The 23,288-nt window shown below is 38.7% G+C and overlaps 1 protein-coding gene across 1 annotated transcript in view; it reads left to right on the forward strand.

Annotated features, from left to right (window-relative positions):
* Positions 1–941: 941 nt before the first annotated feature.
* The window catches only part of SH3TC1 (SH3 domain and tetratricopeptide repeats 1), a 49,173-nt gene continuing 26,826 nt past the window's right edge, over positions 942–23,288 (forward strand). Inside the window, exons 1-8 of the mRNA XM_050947357.1 lie at positions 942–1,191; positions 5,329–5,400; positions 11,307–11,434; positions 16,016–16,121; positions 17,852–18,010; positions 18,790–18,967; positions 20,518–20,591; positions 22,303–22,498. Coding sequence (XP_050803314.1) covers positions 945–1,191; positions 5,329–5,400; positions 11,307–11,434; positions 16,016–16,121; positions 17,852–18,010; positions 18,790–18,967; positions 20,518–20,591; positions 22,303–22,498 — 1,160 coding nt within the window. The 5' untranslated portion in view covers positions 942–944. The remainder of the gene's footprint in view (positions 1,192–5,328; positions 5,401–11,306; positions 11,435–16,015; positions 16,122–17,851; positions 18,011–18,789; positions 18,968–20,517; positions 20,592–22,302; positions 22,499–23,288) is intronic.

Here is a 23,288-nt window from a genome sequence, read left to right on the forward strand (position 1 = left end):
CCGTCTCTGGCCCCTCCCCACAGTATCTTTGCCTCAGCCTCACTCCACCCTGCCCTCATATCTTCTACCCCTCCTTCTTCTGAACTGCTTGTGTCCCCTTTCATCCCTCTGTCTTCCCGTCTTTCACTCTAATCTCTTCTTAATTAACACCCCACCTGAAAGCTTTTCCAAACCTCCTTCCTCCCAAAACCCCAAACATGGAACTAACTTGATATTTGCCGCCATCACGTTAGTTACTCTGCTTGAGTGTTATAACTCTTTCCCCTACCCTGTGTCTCTTTTTGATTGATTAGCTCTTTGGAGCAGGAGTCATCTATTACTCTCTGTGAACAATGCCTAGCACAAAGGGGCCCTGATCTGGGTTGGTCCCTAGGCACTGTGGTAATAAACATTATTATTATTATTATTATTTATTATTACTATCATCGAATGGAAAGGGACTACTCTAATAGCTCCCATTACAAAAGCTGTGCAGTGAATCAGTGGCAGAGCTGGGACTAGAATTCACATGTTCTTGGTCCCCAGCCTCTTTCTCAGTCCACTTGACAGGACGGCTTCTTTACTTTACTTTGCACCTCCAGAGTATTGGGAGAGAGTGGGATCTTGTTGGGGAAAAAAAATCTGATGGTGGAAGATTTGAAGGAAGAAGAACAGAATTCAACTTACTTATGAGCACAGTGTAGTTTTTCTTGCTACAAAGAATCCTTAAGTGGTTGACATGTTTTATTTTTTATTTTTTCAGTACTCGATCAAAGAGAATTCAGTCTGTACAAGATTTCTCTACTGGGCTGAATGTGATTGAAATGTTTTGCTTGCACACACAGTGCTGACAGCTGTTGAATACATATTAAAAGTAGAGTCCTAATAGTGAGTTTTTATATAATATGTTGATTCTTTTTAGAATTTGGATGATGCAAATACTATAGTGGTTGGAATTGCAAGTTATGGAGCTCCCAGCAGCAGCAGTGGAATGCAATGTTTCTGTTCTCGGGTTCCACACCCTGATGGAGGAGGAAGGATTCTGCAGCTCTGCTCCCTATCTGGAAGGGAAACAACGTAGCTCTTGGGAAGGAAATAAACAGCAGCTGGGGAGGAGTGTGACTGACTTGATGCATGTGGCAGCTAATACTGCCATTTCCACATCGATTAACATGAAAGAGGAGGTCTCTTCTCAAGGACAAATGGCCATGGGTAAATCTTTCATTGTTATATTGTCTGGTCATTTTTGCTCTTCACTTGTTTGTGTTGTATGGAGCTGAGAACTGTCAGGTGCGTTTTCAGTTGTGCACTTTTTTCCCTCCTAAAGAACTTCTACAGCTGTTAAACTGAACAATACAAACTACTATATCTTTCCTTCCCAAAAGGGCTAAATGACCATATTAAAAGAATCTTGGCTAATGGTTCCTTTTCAGTTTTTTTTTCAGAATACCTTAAATCAGAGGTAAAATAAGGTTTAGGATTATGTTGTATCAATATTCCAGGGCCAAGGGAATAGTGGAATATAAGTAGTTTGTGACAGATTCACTTTTCACAAATATCCATCAGTCTTCACAAGCAGGGTTGATTGGTTCGAACGCCTAGTTGCTTTAGGGCTGGTGTTGGAGATTCAGTAAGTGGCATTCTTCCCTCTGACTCAGGATTGAACTAATATCCAGCTATAGTTGTAGAAGGCACTACACATCTAGGGCCTCTGCCTTTAGAATTACTGATCATTTGTGGTTATTAAATATTGCATGGACCCCACATTTCATGGGAGGAGGGTTGTTAATCCAAATGTCCTGACCCAAATACCAACTCAGATAATTGTATTCTCCTTATGGAAATTACTCAAGCAGCTAAAACTGCCGGGGAAACTTTTTCAAATCCTCCCCTAAACTTGTGTACTGTTTCTGTGGACTATTCCTCCCAGTCATCAAGAACTGCTACTTTTTACAAATTGTATCTCAAGTGACTTAGGAGGAAATTGTATCCTCTGATGCACAAATGCAACTCCCATTGGAGTCCAGGAGCCAAGTGCGATCTCCAAGGGCAGAACTGAATCTCCAGTTTAGCAAGGTAATTAAGCATGTGACTATCTTTAAGCATGTAAAGAGAGCCATTGACTTCAGTGGGACTACTCACATGCTTAAAGTTAGGTATGCCTTGAATTGAGGCCTTAGCCTTAACATTAGGTCCCTGGGCTTGATTATGGTATCAGTTACATTGGTTTGATACAGATGTAACTCCAGTAAATCAGAGTGGATTTACACCTGGGCTACTCTAGTGAAAATAAGATCAGAATCAGAACTTGTTTCTATTTAATTCACACAAATGATTGCTCATGGTCCTGGTACTTGCATAAGGTTACAGAAAAACTTGTTTTTCCCCCCCCAGAAACTGATATGTGTGAAAATGGGTATTATCCATTAAAGCACTTAGTGAGTCATAAATAAACTTTTGAAAAAGAGAGTCCCCGGTGCTGTATTAATAGTGACAGGTCCACATATATATCAAAGAACTGGAAGGGACTAGCAGGACCAAATACTGATTTTTTTTTTGCCCCAGATCCCTAAGAGGCCCCCTCAAGGATTGAGCTCACAACCCTGTATTTAGCAGGCCAAAGCTTAAACCCCTGAGCAATCCCTCCCCCCATCAAAAACAGTTTCTAATTAAGTGGCCCTCTAGACTTCTATTCATGCTCTAAGCAGTAGCATGTCATTGTAGTTCCAAAAAGTGTCTTGTTTTGGGCTTCTGACTAAGCACAGAATCAGAGCTGACAGTCTGGATGGGAAATGATTATACTTATGATAACAATATTCATTAAATCCATATTGCCAGATTTAACTCAACCTGAAAGGTACGTTAAATGTTTTGCATCTATTTTCTCTTCTCTCCCATCCAGCTCAGCAATACAGAGAGAAGGATGAAGCCTTTCAGTCCTTTTACGTGGAATCTTTGTTATTTAAAGACTGATAGAGATTAATTGGAGGGTTTTTTTAAATTGTACATTTGAATTAGTTGACTAGATAAGAAATCCATATTGAGGGGACAAACTTACTGAGTATTTACTCAATGTCAAACCATTCCATAAGGATGCAGCCATGGGAACCCAATCAAACACTGGCCAAAGTTGCTGGTGTACCTGGAAGGAGGGAGATCATAGAATATCAGGGCTGGAAGGGACCTGAGGAGGTCGTCTAGTCCCATCCCTCTGAAACTCATGGAAACCATCTCAATGGACTAAGAGAGGCCAGAAAAGATCTACTCATGGGCATCACTTATATAATCTATAATACTTACAATGGTGACAAGTGCCTTCTATCATCTGCTTCTCATCCTAATGAGGTTTTCTTGTGTTAGATCAGCGGTTTTCAACCAGAGGTCTAGGGCCCTCCAGGGGGCTACGAGCAGGTTTCAGGGGGTCCGCCAAAATAAACTAGAGGGCAGGGCCGGCGTTAGACTAACTGGTGCTCAGGGCAGAAAGCCAAAGCCTGAGCTGCACAGGGCTGAAGCCAAAGCCTGAAGCCAAAGCTGAGAGTGGGGCCATAGGCAGTGCCCTGCTTGCTACCCCCTAATGCTGGCCCTGACTTTTAATCTACTGGATATGCAGAAAAACATTTGTTGGGGCACAGGTGGGTTGTGGAGGTTTTTATAGCATGTTGGGTGGGCCTGAGAAAGAAAAAGGTTGAGAACTCTTGTGCTAGATAATATTCACATGGTCAGTGTTACCTTGTGCAGAGTCACAATTCATAACATGAACCCTTGGCGTGTGCTGGACTGCTGCAGGGGGTTCCCAGGCTACCTAGTTCCCTAGAATCTTGCTGCAGTGGGAGTTGTGGAGGCTTTTGAGGCAGACGTTCTCCCTTTCCTCACCTCCACCCAACCTGCCAGGTACATGAATTTGTCTATATCCAGAGCGTGAGTTAAAACTGGTGGTTGGCAGTGAGCAAGTGCTACACTGCTGCTGCCTCTGCAATGGCCTTTGAGACTGCACCCCAGCCTGCTCTGCAAGGAGGCAAACGTTACTGGCTCCCCTCAACATAAGGTGTATTCACACAATGCCGTGGGACTGTGTTGAAAACACCGAGTGGAAACAGAATCACAGAATATGCCAGTTTACACTAGCTGAAGATGGTGCTGGAGTCCTGGGGGGCGGGGGGAAGTAGGGCTGGAACTCGCAGAGGCATGCATACTGTGAGGCAGGGGTGCCATCTCTTCATACTGCATTCTCCACAGAATTGCCAATTTATCAAGTTTGTCACTAGATCTGCTGATTTTTTTTGTTTGTTTTTTAGGTCTGCTACAGATTTTTTTTCAAGCTTTGCTGTGACCAGTCACTGACCTGCAACTTTTAGTAGCATTCTGGTGACTTTTGGTAGATCTAGAGATAGAATCATACAGTTGGTTACACTGATCAGAAGACAGACGTGAGATCTAAGGGGGCAGGAACTGGGATAACTAAGGTAGCATTAAATATGTCAAGGGGCCTGGGGTTAAGCAGGGTTAGGGCAGGGGAGATGTTGGGAGCTAGAGGCAGGACAGGCCGAGAGCAGAAGGCAAGAAAGGGGAGATATTGGGGCTGAGAACATGGGGGTATTGGGACTGAAGGCAGAAGGATATTGTTTATCAGGGGAGAATAGGTGGCTCTGTGACTGGTAAGGAGAGGATTAAGGGAATCATGGTCAGCCAGAGGAGAGGGAGTGGAAGGGGCTTGGAGAGGGGCAGGTGCGGTAGCTGGAGAGTCCCCACTCCATTGCAGGGAAAACCATGCTGGGCGATGCCTGTCCACCGGCCCTGGAGATCTCGGTTGCAGGTCGTGTCTCTGGGATAGGCTCTGTGGCACAGCCTTTGCCATTCAAAGTTTCCTGTCCCTGGAGCTGTAGATCCCAGTGTGGCGGGCTCAGCTTGGGTGGAAGGTGCCTGATGTGAGTGGAAGGAAAGATAGCAGCTGAGCTGGGTCTGGATCCAGAGGGAGGGGTTCCCCATTGCTCACAGGGAACTACTAAAACCAGCTCCTCACTCCGAAAAGAGAGAGTGGGGGGTTACTGAGCCTCCATCTCTTCTTCCAGAGCAGGCCCAGAAGTGAAAGAGGCAGTATGAGGAGATTTTGCCAGTGCCTTGCAGCCTGGCCCCCTCAGGTTACCAAGCTGCCATCTCTCCTTCTGAAGCGAGGTGATTAGAAAAACCCTTAAATTCCCTTAAGAAGTCTTCGGGACTTTCTTTGTGCATATACAACCTTTTTCCTTTACTGTTCACTGTAAAGGATCAGAACTTTAAAAATATATTTATGCTTTGTTAACTCAGTCTGATTATCAAAATGCCTCTTACCAGCCATTTTATTTGTTATAGACTTTTCTCAGAATAACTGCTTGAAGGCCAGTTCAAGGATACCTCCCAGTCCAGCAGAGAGTTTTCCAACAGGTAGGAAGGACCTTTTTCTCTGTTAAACGTCATTTGAGTATAAGCTTTTTTCGATCAACCTTTGCTCTTCAGCTGAGCTACTAGATGAGTGATATTTGCCAACTCTTGCAATTTTATCACAAGTCTCACAATGTTAAATTTTTTTTAAGCTGTAGCTCCTGGTGATATATTGAGAATCTCAGCTTTCATTTAAAAAACAAAATTTGAAGTCTTCATGGATAAAAGCCTGAAAAAGTGTACAGATTGTACCTTAAATGATCTCAAGCCAGAAGGCACATAAAAAGAATGTAACATTTATAGTATATCATGATTTTTAAGTCGATCTCATGATCTTTAGTGGCCTCTAATATTTTGTGAACCCTTAGGTTTGGCAGAGCTGAATCTGTTAGCAAAGATGTGGGAATACTTTCTGGGTACGGAGGTGCAGTAGAGTTGCCATCCTAGTATTTATGGGTGTTGAGCCCTAATACTTATGGATGTTGAGAGCTCATGTTCTGCTCAATGATTTGAAAATGTCATGTTTCCTTTCTGTTTGTTTAGATCCTCCCCTCCCTCCCCCACACCTCTGGGGAAAATAAATAGTCCATTGGGTAAAAATTTCAGAGGCAACCACTGTAGTTCACACTGATTTTTCCCTGTTTTCAAGCAAATAGGGTAACCACATGTATGCATAGGTAAGTGACTTGCATGATACCTCGAGATAGTTCGGTGTCCTAAAGACAGTGCTGTACTCTGGTGAATTAGACATTGGTCTGTGTTCAAGTTCTGGACCAAACTGTAAGCAAATGCAACTCTGGGAATTGCAATTGGTCCCTATTGATCAGAGCCTGATCCAAAGCCCATTGAACTTAATGGAGAGAGTCGCATATGCTGAGCACTGTAGCATGATTCAGCAAAACACCTAAGTAATTAATTTTTAAGGGAATAACTTAATGAATAACAACTGCTTAAGTCTTTCACTGAATAAGGCTGGAGTACTCAGTGCCTTGCAGAACTGAGCCTTACTACTTAAAGATCTGATTCAGAGCCTAGTAAAATAAATAGACTCCAATTGACATTGAGTCCTGAAGTATGTTCTAAATTGGCCAAGGGATCAGCATGCTCAACCTCTGAAGAGAAAGAAGTGTTTCATATCAGTCAATATTAACTCTTTAGCTAATTAAGGAGGTGATTTATCAGGTTAGTTTCTTTGAATAATTTGAAGAAAAAACATAAAGAATTAAGTATTTAAGTGTAGAAATTGCTTATTTATTAGGGGTGTGTGTGTGTGTGTATTTGGTTGAAAATTTGATAATGTTTTTTAGGATTTATTGTGATGGAAGTATTGTTTAATAGCTGCAAAGGAAGTGAATGGGTCAGTGATACAAATTAATACTTATCTCAGCAATGGTATTTACAGCATTTGCAGTTTATCATGTTTTTGACTGACTCTAAATTTATTAGTCCTCAGCTAAATAACAATTTCCTTAATAATGCTTTGCCCTTCCATAGCATCCTTCAACCCAACCTTTAAAGAGATTTTACAAGGTGTTACGTTAGCTTTAATATTAACTGAGCCTGTCAGAGTGTTAGGAGTCACATCTCTGAGGACTATTAACAGTGCACAACAGTTTAGGACAATATGTGAAGATACAGTTTTGGGGAAGATATTACAATCACTTTGTCAAGGTTTTTTCCCCGCTTTGAACTTTAGAGTAAAAATGTGGGGGACCTGCATGGACCCTTCTAAGCTTAATTCCTAGCTTAAATTTGGTACGCTGCCACCAGCCAGAAGTCTGTGTCTGGCACATTTCTGTTCCCCCAAAACCTTCCCTGGGGAACCCAAGACCCAACACCCTTGGGTCTTAAAACAAGGAAGAATCAATCAGGTTCTTAAAAAGAAAGCTTTTAATTAAAGAAATAAAAGGTAAAATTTATCTCTGTAAAATCAAGATGGAAAATGCTTTACAGGGTACTCAGATTCATATAGACCAGAGGGACTTCCCCCCCGCCCCCCAGCCTGAGTTTCAAAGTTACAGCAAACAGAGGTAAAAATCCTTCCAGCAAAAAGACACATTTACAAGTTAAGAAAACAAACATAAGACTAATCCGCCTTGTCTGGCTATTACTTACTATTTTGCAACATGAAAGACTGATTCAGAAAGATTGGGAAAGCCTGGGTGTACGTCTTGTCTCTCTCAGTCCCGAGAGCGAACAACGAACAAAACAAAAAGCACAAACAAAGACTTCCCTCCACCAAGATTTGAAAGTATCTTGTCCCCCTATTGGTCCTCTGTTCGGGTGTCAGCCAGGTTTACTGAGCTTCTTAACCTTTTACAGGTAAAAGAGACATTAACCCTTAACCATCTGTTTATGACACACTTAGGTAAGGCTTAGCGAGAATACATTTTTCAATAGGTGGCTCTCTTCCCTCTGTGTCAGGAATGAAATGGTTCCTCTGCCTGTTGTTAGGGGGGCATTGTGTTTTATTGGTGCCCTACTTCTAAAGACATGTAAAATCAAGGTTTTGCTCATTTTGGCCTCCTAAAGATTCTATGTGAGTGGGAATAATAAGTAGTACTGTTTTTTTAAAAAAATTTCTGTCAAAACCTTTTTTTAACAGAAAATTGATTTTTCAGCTAAACAAATTTTTTTCACAAAAAATGTCTGCTTGATATGGAAAAAATTGAGATTTTGTTGAAAACTTTTCATGTGAAAACTGAAAATGTCTGGGTTTCAGCAAAACATTTTTGGTTGTGGATTTTTCAACAAAAATATCAAACTTTTTTCCATGGGGGTTCAATGGGGGGTCGGAGGAAACGTGACCAGCTCTAGTAATAATTTGTATCCTGGCTCAATTCTAACTTGGGCAGGGTAACTACCTACATTCTATTTACCCTAATTTCCTTCTCCCACTCACGCGTCTGCTGAAAACGTCAATTTTCACTTCTTTCAAACTCTTTTGTGATGTTGCCAGCTGCTATTAAATAGCAGCCACATCTCACCACAGATGTCAGCATGTGAGTGGTAGGTGAAGTGATCCCCCTGTATTGTTTCTATAGCCTATTGGTTCGTAAAGTGCTTTGGGGCCCATACAAGTGAAAGTTCATTGTCATTCCTATTAAAATTGCTTCTCCTAGAAATGGGTTAAAGTGCAGAATATTATTCATTGTATTCTGGTGAGTTTCACTATTTTTATTGACAAGTTTCAGAGTAGTAGCTGTATTAGTCTGTATCCACAAAAAGAATAGGAGTACTTGTGGCACCTTAGAGACTAACAAATTTATTGTAGCATAAGCTTTCGTGGGCTACAGCTCACTTCATCAGATGCATGTAGTGGAAAATACCGAAGGAATATATATATACACACACAGACACAGAGGGAACATGAAACAATGGGTGTTACCATACACATTATAGGGAGAGTGATCAGTTAAGGTGAGCTGTTGTCAGCAGGAGAGAAAAATAACTGTTTGTAGTGGTAATGAAAATGACCCATTTCCAGCACTTGACAAGTAGATATAAGTATCCTATAGGAAGGCACATGTGCAGCTCAGGGTTTCTTGAAAGTGCTGTAGTCAAAGTTTACAAACTTGGGAACCTAAAGACTAGGCACCTAAATGAATATTTAGGCTCCCTAATGAATACAGCCATTTACTTCACTGAGAGTTCTGAATGCTCATCACTCCTGAAAACCAAATTTATTTAAGTGCCTAAATATACTATTCTATATGTAGTTTTTTTTACTGCCCTTAGAAATTAGTATCTTAGTGCTTTTTAGTAGTGTGTTAAATGATGTGACTAACATCTATCATGTGTAGTTAATTTTCTCTCTCATACTTTCCACAGGGGGAGTGTCATGTTTTGGTAGATTTTAGGTTTTTTTTGTTTTTTTTTAAATGCACATGCTGATCTGTATATATATCAAGGAAGTCAGGCAAAAAAAGTGCCTTTACCTTTGGACTGGAAGATGGGGTGGTTTTTGATGGTTTTTGGTCTTTGTGGGAGTTCATTCCATGGCCTTGGGTCAGCCACTAAGGAAGCTCTATCTCCTGCGCACCCTGGTAGTAGAAAGTTCCATTGTGCTCGAAAAGTGGAATTGTTGACCACAATCCTTATCTCTAAACTTTAGATGATCTTCCAGGTGTGCTGGGCCTAGGCCACTGAGTGCTGGGCCTAGGCCACTGAGTGAGGATAAAGACCAAGACTTTGAACTTGATGCAATATGATAAATATGGATTTAGGAGTCTAATTTTACACACGTTTGAAATTGTTGACCTGTTGTTCTTCAGACATTGGGAAGAGCCACAGATGAATTAGTACAAAATAACTCACACCATTCTCCTCTTTGTGAGCTAGTATTTTGGGGAATCTGTGATTTTTTTTTTTCCTTGGGGAAAACGTTGAACTATATTACTAACAAGCAATGACCTGTGCTGCTCAAGTTATGGTTTTATGGTAAGTATGAGTGAGGATGGGCAAATGTATGTATTGTGGCAGGATATTTGTGTGTGAGTTGTATTGTGCTTGGAGATTTGTGTGGGTGGTCAATTAGGGGTGTGTGCTGAGGTTTGGGGCTATGTGCGTTTGGGGTTGTGTGTTCTGGCTGTGGTGTTTGGGTGTTTTTGAAGATCCAGCAAGGAATCCACTATCTGTGCAGTCTCCCACATACAATGAATGATATTGTTGCATGTAAATTAGATGTAGAGTAAGGGTAATGATTGGCTGAGTTACCTCTGAAATCACAATGCTCTGGGACTCTTGGCATGGCATAGATACATGCCTTACTGTAGCCGAAAACCCCTGCTCTTGCATCAGTATAATTTGTAAAGTCAAAACAGTTGAGAATTTTAAAATTGCATGATAACAGGAACCAATCCTAGTGATGGTTGAATCTGTTTCTATTGGGGTTTTTTGTTGGTTTGTTTGTTTTTTAAGAGCTCTCTGCAATACCTGTAGCTGTTTCCATGGCTTCACACTGACTCAACAGATATGCTAGGCTTCAAACTAATACACAGACAGAGTGACAATCTTGCAATTTTTTTATATTGATTGATAGACTTGTGTGACAGTAAGTGCTAGATTTTAGGGGAGAGGAGAACCTCGGTGATGTTTTGGCTTTTGCAAATATAAGTTTCAAGTCTGACACCCCCCTAGTTTTTCAAGATCAGTTTATTTATTATTATTATTATTATTATTTAATTATTATATTAATAAACACTTAGCAGAGAAACTGCTTTATACAACACCCACTCTCCCCTCATGTTCTCTGAAACATGGTCATGTCCTGGACTTTTCCAGCCAGCTTTAGGAAAACTGGCCAGAAGTTTTTACATAGCTGAATATAACTTATATGAAGCCCCCTGAAACAGCTGGGTGGCATGATGTTATGTCAAGTAACAGGGAATTTCAAATTAGAATTTAGATGTGCTGTATTCTGTCCAGCAATCTAAATTTAGGGAAAACAGCTGACAATCTGCATCTGTGGGTGTTAGCGTTTTAAGGCATTAACATCTGCACTTAAAGTGATCGGAGCACAGACTTAAACGTTTGCCGAGCCATCTCCTCTGATTTATACAAATTTCAGATTTTTTGAAAGGTTTCAAGACGATTGTTCCCCATAATATCTCCACAGACATTCATAGTCAGATATTGTTTTTCTGAACCCCTTCTGTGAAACCAATGAAGAATTTGTTTCAAAGTATTTCTTGCTGTGCTATTACATCTACTAGGTAATGAAATTAAACAAAACATGCAGCAGGCCAGAATCTTGTGTATTGCCAGATCCAAATACACATTCACCTCTGAAGTTTGGAGAGCTGTTCTAAATGTGGACCCCACAAATTTTGAGGGGTTTTCAAAATTTGACAGAACTGGCTCTCCCATTCCAAAGAACTTGTGTGACTATAAACTGATATTCTTCTCAGATATCTCCCTGAAGCTAATCATGGTAAAACGAAAGAGTGGACTTCCTGACCCCCGACTGCAGGGAGAACTGAGAGGACGACTCCGTCTTCTGGAGAATGACAGCAGGGAGGTCATGGCAGTTTTTAGTGTAAGTCAGCTCTGGTATATTTACAGAACAGTTTGGGATGTTATCAATAACAGAGTCTACTGAAACATTTCAGCATCATTGAACTAACTTCTGAAACACGCAAGGGTCTGTTCTCCCATTTGTATATGTGTCTGTATAAATTGAAGGCGTTCAAAGCATGACTTATGCCAAATGCAGTCCACAGACACTGTCATTTTTGACTTGGAGGTGACCAAAACTGCTCAGATCAAAATGGGATCTCTGTGTGTCTCTGGGCCATACTTGCATACATGAGATGACAGTGGCTTCGATCTGCTCCATTTAATGTAAATTAAGGGATTGATTTTCCTTCACTTCATCTGGCACAGGGGAGCAAAAATGGGTGCTCCTGAGTTTGGAAATGTGAAGGTGGGAGCAACACGTGTCCCTCCCCACCCTTCAGGGGTCCACAGGCTCTCACAAGAGGACCTTCTGTACTGGCTTATGCAGGACCAATGAGGAAACTATTCCTATTACACACATGGTTTGCGTAGGCAACCAGGCCTGATACCTGTACTGGGCTTAGCTGATGTGTAGGGCTTTGCTCCAACATTAGGAACCCAGATAAATTTTGCCCATTAGTTATATGGCATGAAGCTGTTGTATATTAAGTAACAGAAGGTATAACAAGAGAGACAGTGGCACTCTGGGATAAGCTTGCACTTATTTATATCAGAAATTTACTTCCAACACTCAAAGGATCAGACAGCTCACACTATTACATCATCTATTTGATGAAGTAAAATGAGAGAGAAAACATGCAGGTTTACCTAATATTCAGATACATACAAATCCAAAATATAGTAAGATGAATGAATATTAATATAGACAGTAATGACAATAATTAATATAGACAATATTAATATAGGCAAAAGGGCTCAGCCCTCGTTTAGGCACTCAGAGTAGCTGGGTATTAAAAAGAAGTTAGTGCTCAGTAACTCCATTTAAGGAAAATAGGCTGTGCTGCATGTTAAGCACTTTTAATAATCTGGCTACTTCACTTCATTAATGGACCTGATTAGCGTAATGCACTGGAGACAGTGCCACAATAATATTATATAATATAAAATCCAAGTTAAACCAAGTACAGAGTTTTACATCCCCATGAAAAGCAAATATAATTCAAGATATAGAAATGGAAAATTGGTACAGCTCTTGAGTTTCCTCAGACACACTTTTAATGCATGTAATGAAGGTATAAAATAATGTGCCTAGAACACACCCCACCAGTGCAACTGGCAAACAACAATGGGTGAAAAACAGAGAGTAAAAAATTCTAGCTAATGTGAGAGGTGCCAGCTCTTTTAATAAGATAACGTATGTAAGTTCCAAATTGCAGGTACTGTACATGCCATCCATATCACAAAACTATGTGTACTGAAAATATTCAATTAAGAATGTTTAGAAGTAAGATCCTCTGTATCTTTGGCTCTGACCTGGATGCAGAAAACAACCCTATATGCTTGAAGTAGTAGTTTCTTGACTTCATGAAAGCAGCAATTATGGAAGAATCTGTCTACAGAAAAAGAAGGAACATGAAAAGGGACAAACTTATAAATGATCAGAGAATTGATACTCATAATCATATGGACACCTTTGTATCTTCTGAATCCCGATGAGAATCAAGACTAGACTTTTCATGCACTCCTTCCTGTCTTAACTCAAATACCAACAGATAGAACAAATGAACCCAACTGGAGGAAGTGAAAGAAGCCACAGTGTTTGGGACATTGAAATGGAAAAGAATAGGAGAAAATATGTATTAGTGTGATTGTTACTATACGTTACATTAAGTGTATAGCAGATGTCTGTAAAGAAAGGAATGAGACATTATGTTCTTGATTTAGAAAAAAACCAAAACAATAAAATAATTACCGTAGCAATGGAACTAGAAATACTGGAGAACAAAGCAGAAGGCATTTTAAATAAAACTGCTGAATGCTTTGCATGTAAAGCATAACTAGCTAGTTTTAGCTGTTTGGGTTTTTGTAAAAAAGTGGAAGGAGGAAAAATCCCACATTTTTCCAAGCAGTTTTGTTATTTTGCCTTAAAATGACACTCTGCTTGTAATACTTAACTCTCACGCCCATTTGAAACCATTCTCTTTTATCAAAGTTGCCTAGATTGTTTGCTCCTAAGCAAAATAGGAGGGGTAAAGAAGAGAAGCATAAATATTGGATTTATCAGGGCTGGCTATTTGCAGTTTTAAATTACACATCGGTGGCATGGGATCATTTTTATTATTCTCCTGCAATATGGGTTTGCATTACGGATGGGCTCCACCCTGGATAGGAATACCCCAAAGTATTGGGATGCTATAGATTTGGGTTCAAACATATATACTCAATAGCATCCGTTTAAAAAATTATTTGAATCATCATCATTTCATGCTGGTGGAATGGTGGAATGATAACTATTTGATCTTCTGTGGCTGTCTTCTGCACGGTTCATGTTCGCACTATCCATTTTAATATGGATTTCCCCATCTCTCTCTCTAACAAGTCAAACACTGAAATCTTCATGACTTAACATTGAGTTAATAGTATCTGTTTCTACATGCTGTCTCTTTCCAATGCAAGATCTCTTATAACCAGTCTGCTATTGTTATTTCTGCAGACTTTATAAGCTGTTTTCTTGCTAGTCTGCTTTGATGCATGGTACTGGGGCGGGGGAACTACTGTGCACAAATGACTGGATTTTAAGGCACTGCTAGTGTTTAAGAACAGATTTAGGGAAGGGACTGTCAGAAAAGCAAGATTTACAATACCAAGTTTACTTATAAAATGACGAATTTTGTTTTGATATTGAGTAATGCAGGATGTCTAGAGGTTGTGATATTTCAATCTTTGTAGGCAATTTATTAATAGATTTTGGTCACAGAAGACTGTAATTCTGTTCTTGTATTAATATTTAATCCGATGTAGAGACTGGAATACATAGATCTATGTGCAGATGAGAGGGACTGTCCTGGAATATGAGGCTTCAGTTTTTTGAAGAGACAGCAGTATTTTTTTGTAGTCCATTTATGTTCTGTAAATTACAAATAATATAAATTGTGTGTAAATTGATGGAATATTTTCCAAGATATTAGATGAGTACAATACTGCTAGTTCTCATATAGCACTGTTCATGGGAAGACTTCAAAGTGCTGTTCAAAGGAGGTCAGTACTCTTTTTTTTATTAAGGAACAGTGAGTGAAATGTTATCTGGCTTAGGTTGTGTTAAACATACCTTTGTGTAGCAGTTTCTTTACAGAATTAATAATCTTTGAATCAAAGATGTGTAGGACTGGAAGGGATCTCATCTAGTCCAGTCCCTTGCACTCAAGGCAGGACTAAGTAATAACTAGACCATTCCTAACAGGTGTTTGTCTAACCTGTTCATAAAAACCTCTGGTGATGGAGATTCCACAACCTCCCTAGATAATAATTTAAAGTATTTAGGTTGGACATTAGGAAGTTTTTCCTAATGTCCAACCTAAACTGCCCTCATAATTAATTACATAATTAAAAAACTTACTTACTGCAAATTTGTAATCAGACAAAGCCATAGGTTACTTTGTAGAGTAGGTGATGTACTGTGCTCTCCATGTTCTGACATATGTTCCATTAAAATTGTGCTTTACTAGAACATTAAGGATGAGCATCCAACAATTGGGAAGCAACATAGGTAGTAAACTCAACTTTAATTCTCATTCTTGTGTGTGCACTGTGATAAAGGGTCACTTCCTCAGCTGAGGCTCTAGCCCACAGTTTAAAAACACCTTGTAGTTGAAAGGTAATCATGCTCTATAATAAGACTGCTGGCTAGAAATTGCTAGAATACTGTATTTCCATTAGCTTATAGGGGGTCTCCTGCAGTGCTGTGTAGCCCTTACCTTCATAACTGCAGACGTGGTTTACATACTGCTCCAACACAGCTTATGAGAAAGAGAGCCTGGCCTTGTTCACACCTTGTCTTAATTGTGCACCTTTTATTGTGGGCTTTCATAGTACCATTAACACCCCTAAAAGGCACGGGTGTAATATTATTATTAGTTAAGCTTTCAAATGTGTACACACACACGGGATCAGATTCTGGTTTCAGTTACTGGTGTAAATTGGAGTAACTGTTCATTTCTGTAGGCAACGGGAGCTTAGCTAAATTTTCTGCAAGAAAACAAACTAAAACACTCTTATTCTGAATTCTACTGTAATCGAATGTTATAGTTGCCAATGTAGCTTTAGAGTATAAATGAGATGAGAAATATGTCCACAGTGTACATTTATGTGAATGTTTATGACTCAAACAGGTAGCTAAGGGTATTGGGTGAAATCCTGGCTCCAGTGAAGCCAATGGAAGTTTTGCCATTGATGTTAGTGGAGTCTGTATTTTTTTCCTCTAGTCTGTATATGTAATGTGGAGGAGTAACTGACACTATGAAGAACCTTAGCTTTTTAATTTTCTGATTTTGTATGTGTTTAGATAAACATTTTTTCTTGCTTTTAATGACTAATATAGCTTAATGAATCTATTATTACCTGTAAGATTATAATAAAATAATGTGTTTGCTTGCTTTGTTAGGAGCTGTCTGCCAGATTGTTGTCTATTCACAGTGACCAAGACCTAATAGTGGTGACATTTAAAACATTTGAAGAAATATGGAAGTTTTTAACCTACCATTCCCTTGGTAAAGCAATTTCATCCATAGGACTGTTCAGTATTTTTGTTGTATTTTTATTGCAGGCATAACTTTTTGATTAGCTAGAAACAATTGTTGAAAGGGATTAGCAAGATAAAAGCACTGGTTCTTAATGTATAATTTTGATTGTTTTAAAGACATACTATCTGTCTGAGATACTGATAGTGACCCCCCCCATGCCATCTGAGCACCTGAGTCTTTTATGTCTTCACAACACCCTTTGAGGTAGGGAAGTATGATTATCCTCATTTTGCAGATGAGGCACAGATAAATGAAATGACTTACCCAAGATATCTGTAGCAGAACCAGGAATGAAACCCAGGTTTCCCATGTCCCAAACTAGAACCCTAACCATTGGACCAAGCTTCCATCTTCCTAATACAGCCTTTCCCAAGGAGATTTAATTATCCTATTAACAATGGCATCTTAAAGAAAAATCTCATTCTGGTCACATAGATAGCATGATTCTAGGGATGATATTCTAGTTCACATGAACGCATTATTATTCAGCTAGCTTCAAAGCGGACATTCTAATATAGGTCTTGCATTCCTTCCATGTTCTGAACTCGATTTTAATTCAATGAACTCTGTAAAATGGTATCATCTCTATGTCCTATTGTATTTAGTGAGAGTTTTAAGATATAAGTCATACAAGATTCAGAATATAGAAATGATTAGCTCTTTGGGTCTGCCAGATTAATCTCTGACAACACAATGGAAAGTTTTATACAGGAAATTAAAGGCAATTTTTTCAAACATGTCCATGTTATTTTCATTGACTGCATTTTTTGGGTGCTTAAGTTCAGTAACTTAGAACTAGACTTTTAAGAGATGTTGACCACCACCAATTCCAGCTGAAAGGTGTTCAGTACTTCTGGAATTAGGTTCTAGATATTTCAAATTTTGACCCTTTAAAATCTGGGTCTTAGGCCAGATTCTGAGAGTTGCTGAACACAGATAGCTTCCATTGACTTTAACTGGAGTTTTGGGAGCTCAGCACCTCATAGGTGTCTGAAGTTGAGCATCCAATATTGGAGGACAATTTTGACAGTTTGGGACTAAGTAAGTGGTGAGAGAATCCTGCAGGGAAATATGTCAGGGATAGAAAATCCCATGATGATTCCCATCTAGAGAACTTCATTTGTAGACATATAGTTTTGCTCAGTTTATTCATGATCCTGATACCAATGTATTTGTTCTTGAGTCTTGAATTCTGCATGAAAGGATTAGGCACTGCTGGCTAATGGGCCGGCAAGACCCTTGTGAACAGCACATATCATGAGGCACTGAGCACCTGACTATGCAAAATACTCTTCAATTAGAGCTCTGACATTTTCCTCCAACAATATTTGGACTTCATGGCCTTTTCTTAAATGCATCCCTTACATATTTGCTACTATTTGCAAATTGCTATTTGTTGGCAGTAGAAATAAATGAAAATCTTAAATTCACTACTACTCTGACTGGGCCAGATACGCCGATGAATAAATCAGCATTGATCCATTCATGTCTCTTATGTTTATATCCTTGACTCTGTCGTAGATTCCTCTTGATGTCAGTGAGAGTTATGCATGTGCTTTTTGCCAACACTGAAATCCAATAACAGTTGGACATTGTATTTTAAGCAGTAATTTGGATTGTCGGACTGCTAATCACCGTGTATTTAGAGATGTCTCTGTGTTAATTTAATTAAAGATACCACCTTAATTTTTTACTAGGTTTTATAAATCACTGCATGGAGAATTTGTTGCTAGATCAGTCTTTCTGGCTCTGTTCCCAAGAAGAGAATGAGGCTAAACAAGAAGAAGCTGGAATTGAAGTCTGTATAAATGAAGAGTCTCTAAATTTGATGTACAGAGGTCTCTTAATACAGGAAGGTAAGGAAGTTTTGTACTTGTGAAAGGATAACTATATACAAACAAGTATGGTTCCCATTGCCTCTTAGATATTTTGTTTTTGAAAATATAAGAGTGAAAAGTTGGGGTTTAATCCATCTCCAGTGAAATCAGTGGAAGACTTTCCACTGATTTCATTGGGCTTGAATCAAACACTAACTGCACCAGAATGTACACAGAAAGGGAGTTGGAACAGAAACAGTAGTATTGTATGAAGTTAGAAGAATCTTGAATCTTTTTAGAAGTAGTGGCAGTAAATAGCATAAATAGCTGCAGAACATTTTTTTAAAACATTTTTGTCTTCTACAAGCCTAGTAAATAAACATACCTAGGAATGTTTAAAAACGTCCTGATTTTAAAAATATACGAGCCATATTCTGCAACCCTTATTCACGCAAGTACTATCATTGACACCAATGAGTTAGCAGGGATTGCAAAATCAGGTCCTCGGGCACTATATCACCTAGGGTGTCTTAAGTCCTTTGATGCCTTCTAATGTTACAATTTAAAAGAATTCTACAGTTAGTAGTTGTTGACTCTGCTCCACATTTTGCATGTATAAATTTCATTCTAGTTTGCACTAAATTCACTCTGGCTAATAAAAATTTAGAATTTAAAAATATCTGTTAAAATTGTGATTAAAAATAGTCTTCTGAATAATAATTAAAATGGTCATTCTAGATGTTTGTGTTAAAAGTCACATGTGATATTAAAACAGTTCAATCTCTGTAAATTATGAAATATATTTATTTCTTTTTAAGGAACTTTCTTTGTCTTATGTCCTGACAACCTCATAAGAGAGACAACGGCTGCAGACATGGAAATGAAGGTTTATCAAGAGAACAGAAGAGTTACTGAAGACATCTCTGGTGGATCACTGGGTGATGACCTGACCTTATTCGCTAAACCTGCTGCAGAGACTTTGATCCCTTTTCATCAGTAGGCACCTGACTTCAGTTTCCTATTTAATATGTATAAGAATATGTGTATTTATATACAGACCACTTTTAAATGACAGCATTTTGTAGCTGGCTTTAGAGGGTTCCCTCCTTCTTTATTCAGGAGTGCCACAGATCTCTCACTCATTTCCTTCTTAAGTTCTACACCAAGTCAGATAAATAAATGCTGATGCCATAGTGCAGTATTTAGGGAGATGGTTTACTATCTTTTGTATTAGATATTAATTCAGCAACCCTTCTGTCTGACTCTGGTGGCTATCCACCTAGATGTTTAAGGATGCAACGGAAAAGGCATAGATTTTGAAAAGCTCTGGAGTGGTGTCATAGTGATGAACATTTTTCACTTTCAAAATGCCAAAACGTGGAAAAAAAATAGTTTTCACTTACATCATCTTAGTCGGGAAGGATTGCTGGCCTTTTACATCACTCCAGCTTCTTTGGCAGGTAGCAGTCAAGCTCCTTTCTGCAGTCTCCTTGGGGATCAGTCCAGGGTCACTAATCCCTAAGTTCAGGTGAGTGGGATCAGCATCGGTGCTCAATTTGTGCCAATGCTGAGTCCCAGCACCTCTAGGCTTGGCAATTTATAGCCCTGGCACCTCTTTCATTACAAATTCTGCACTGATCAGCAGAGAACCACCCTATTGGTGCTGCTGGCCCATAGAGATCTGAGGCTGAAACAGGGACCATAAGTTGGCGTCAGTGGTTACTAAGAAATCCCAGGAAATATGTCTGACCCCTAGAAGAAAAGCAGAAATGCTGTGTTTTGTTTTTGTTTTTATGACTGGCTGAAGGAGCACACCTAAAATACGGCTGCTCTATCTAGAAAAACAAGTCAAAGCAAATCAAAATGTCTTCTGCTGACCCTCCTGAGCAAATGGGTTAGTTAAACCAATCAGCAAAGCAAAACAAATAACATTTGACTTCATTCATGTAACCCATCCCGGCTGATACTTACAATATGAAATATATTCGTAAAAGATACCTGAAACTTTCAGAGATAATTGAGCCTATCTTTCTCTTTGACAAAAAAGAGATTATTATTATTATTACAATTACTAATTTGTCGTGACCTAGGCTGCATTGTGCTAGGCACTGTACACATACAGAACAAAACAACAGCCCCTGCCCCAAAGAGCTAAAGAGTTGTACATGAGCCAAGACATTTTTACTAAAGCTCTGCAAACCTTAAAACAGGGAAATGTTTAAATTTCACATTAAATGTCTTAGCACAGCTCTATTATATGACTGAATTCAGTTATTGCTGCTTTGTTAACTTGCCATATTGAATAATTTAATGCTGTGGTCATCAATACCTTTTTGAGGTAGAGCTGGTAATCAAATATGCATCAAAACAAAATTTCAACTAAGAATTAGGAAAAAATTTCATATATGTATTTAAAGTGTATAGGCAGAAGCACAGAAATGAATAAAAGTTTGAAGAAATAGGAGTTTAGAATATCCCAGCCACTAGGAAAACTTTCTAGGGAGGTGTTTGATACTTATTCCATTGCCCTTTCTTCCTTCCTCTAGATGGTTTCTTAAAGTATACTCTGATCCTGTTAATTTTGCTAGCAAAATGGAGTCTAAATACAGCAAGAAAATAGGTAAGAAACTCCATCTAAACTTTTGCATCTGATTTTATAGATATTTAAACAGCATTATATAAATTCCCAGAGCTAGATTTTACAGGGTTTGGTAATGTTCGCACCTTCTCATTTAGCTGTACTAGAATAGCAAAATTGCCATAGCAATTATGGTGCTGTAATATAGGAGGGCTGGCATAAATCTCTGCCTACAACTATATTTAAGCATGGCATAACTACTGAGCATCTTTCAGCCAGAAGTGCTTTACAGGCAATAGTTATGTGTATAATTAATGTCTAGCAATGATGTCTAGCATGTGTCTAAACTCTGAAGGTCTATCGTCTTGACTTCTCAATTTTATTGTACTGTTTTTCTCATAAATATTCATTCATATTTTAAAGTACGTATATCAAGCAGATAAATAATATAATACAGTCAAAAGAAATTTATTTATTAATAAACTATTCCATAGGCCTGACATTTATAGTTTGTAAAGAAAAGAGAGAGTATTTATTGGATATAATATAATATTGGAAATTGAAAGCATTTATGTATAACGAACATATAACCACACACACACACACTTTTGTCTCAAAAAGCCACAGCAGCCCATGTAGCATGTGATCAATTATATTCTAACTATGGTTTATTTTGTTTTCCATTCTTTGACTTATCCCAGTCATTATAATTCTAGACTAACATAGTCATAGATCTATTTAACAGGTATGCCATGCATGGATTCACATTTATTTACTATAGAACAAATCTTGGTGCCCTTAGGCAAAGTATCAGTGTCACCAAAAGACCTGTAGCTTTGGCAAGAAACTAGAAACCAATACTAGAGGGATTTTATTGTAGGTAATATCTGAGAATAATAAGAGCACTAGTGATTACTGGATTGATTGGAAGGAAGCAGAAAAGACTCAATTTTAATGTTTGTTTTTGAAATTTGAAATCTTAAAAACATGTCAATCAGCTCACAAGCTTTTCAAAAGATGGAGAAAAGAGGGGATTGAATTTAACATCTTTCTAGATTTTTTTTAATTTTGAAATTTTCAATGTTTTGATCTATTGATTACCACCAGGGCCAGTTAGACATGTCGTGGTTAGAACAGCATCCAGAGAAACCAATCACTGTTCCAGCCCTAAGAAAACAGCATTCCAAACCACCACCATACTGTATTTAACTCTGAATAATACACATTTATGATGTTAGATGCATCTATCTAACATTGGGCATTGCCTATGTGGGGATATTTAGATTGCAAATTGCAGTCCCATCCCTGTTCTTGTTTGGACCATACCAGCTCCTGCTTCAACAGGGTTTACTGTAACCTCCTTCTGGGGATTTTCTTTTTATCAAACTCGCAAGCGGGTATTGCAAAATCTATTCACCTCTTCTTTGCTAGTCTGTTACAAAAGAAGGCAAATGACATTTATATTCACCTTTAAACCAGGTGTAATTTTGAATACATTTTAAATACTGTTTTATAGGGATTGAAGGACTGTGAAATAGGTTTTATGCCTTTATACAATAGTGAAGTGCTCTAAAAAGCAATTGCTTGCTTTAAAGCATCAAAAAGTAATAAATCTCTCCTCACCATGAGTGCACCAGTGCCAGGACTGTCTTTGGCCATAATATTCTCCCTCATTATGCTGAGTCACCATAATGTTAAATGCTTATGTAGTCATATTATCAAATTAATGTATCTGCAAAACCTTATTATGCAGCTACGGGATCTTCTCAAGCAGTGATTAGTTATGCAAGTGCGGTGCCTGAAGAGATTAGCTTCCAGAGTGGAGACAAAATTGAAATAATTGGCTACTTCATAGAGTGCCTGGAGTGGTTTCTTGGAAGGCATATGTTGACGGGTCAAATTGGTTTTGTAAAGACCAGCCACGTTAAGCCTGACACCTCTGGAACTGAGTAAGTTCTATGTGCGTCATATTTTTAACCAATGAATTTAAAGGGGCATAGTAAAAATTTTTTAAAGTCTTTTAATATATTTTTTGTTTGAAAAACTCTTAGATCTCTTTATGAAGAGAGTTTCCATTGTGTGACATACACTCGCATAAACAAACACAAACAAAGAAAACTTCAGCATAAGCTGCTTCTCTTCCATTAGTAACCCAGATCCAAATGTGAGCAGTTCCTGTAGTCCCAGAAGGCACATCGTACCCACTTGGTTCAGTCTATTTTTTTCTTGCCACAGGTCTTTCCATTTCAATAGTCTCCACACTCAATGACCTCCAGTGATCCATGTTAGACAGAGGCATCCAAGCCTCAACCGAGAACCACACTGGTAACCTGGCAGTGGCCTGAGAGTAACTCCTAACTTTCCTAGGATAGATTGCAAACACTTCTATTCTGAGGTGCAGTTTTTTTCGGCAATGCAGGCTGTATCATCTTGAACTGAGTTTAACTCATTGATTCAAACGTATGGAGGGTTTGCACATGGAAACGGTATGCTTATAAAATTTGCAGGTGCAACTTTTGAGGCCCATTTGAAAATATGTCCCTTAAAGATTTCTGGAAAAGCAATATCACGATACAGGCAATTTTACCACAATGAATGACTGTTGTAATAAAATGCTACCATGATACAGGAATATTGATAAAACTTCCTTTGATGTGCTTGACAAGGGATTACCAGCATGCACAATTGGCAATATCAATACACATTTGCATGCACAGTTACCATTATCAATTCTGTACA

The sequence above is a fragment of the Gopherus flavomarginatus genome, chromosome 3, assembly GCF_025201925.1.
Source record: "Gopherus flavomarginatus isolate rGopFla2 chromosome 3, rGopFla2.mat.asm, whole genome shotgun sequence".
NCBI lineage: Eukaryota > Metazoa > Chordata > Testudines > Testudinidae > Gopherus > Gopherus flavomarginatus.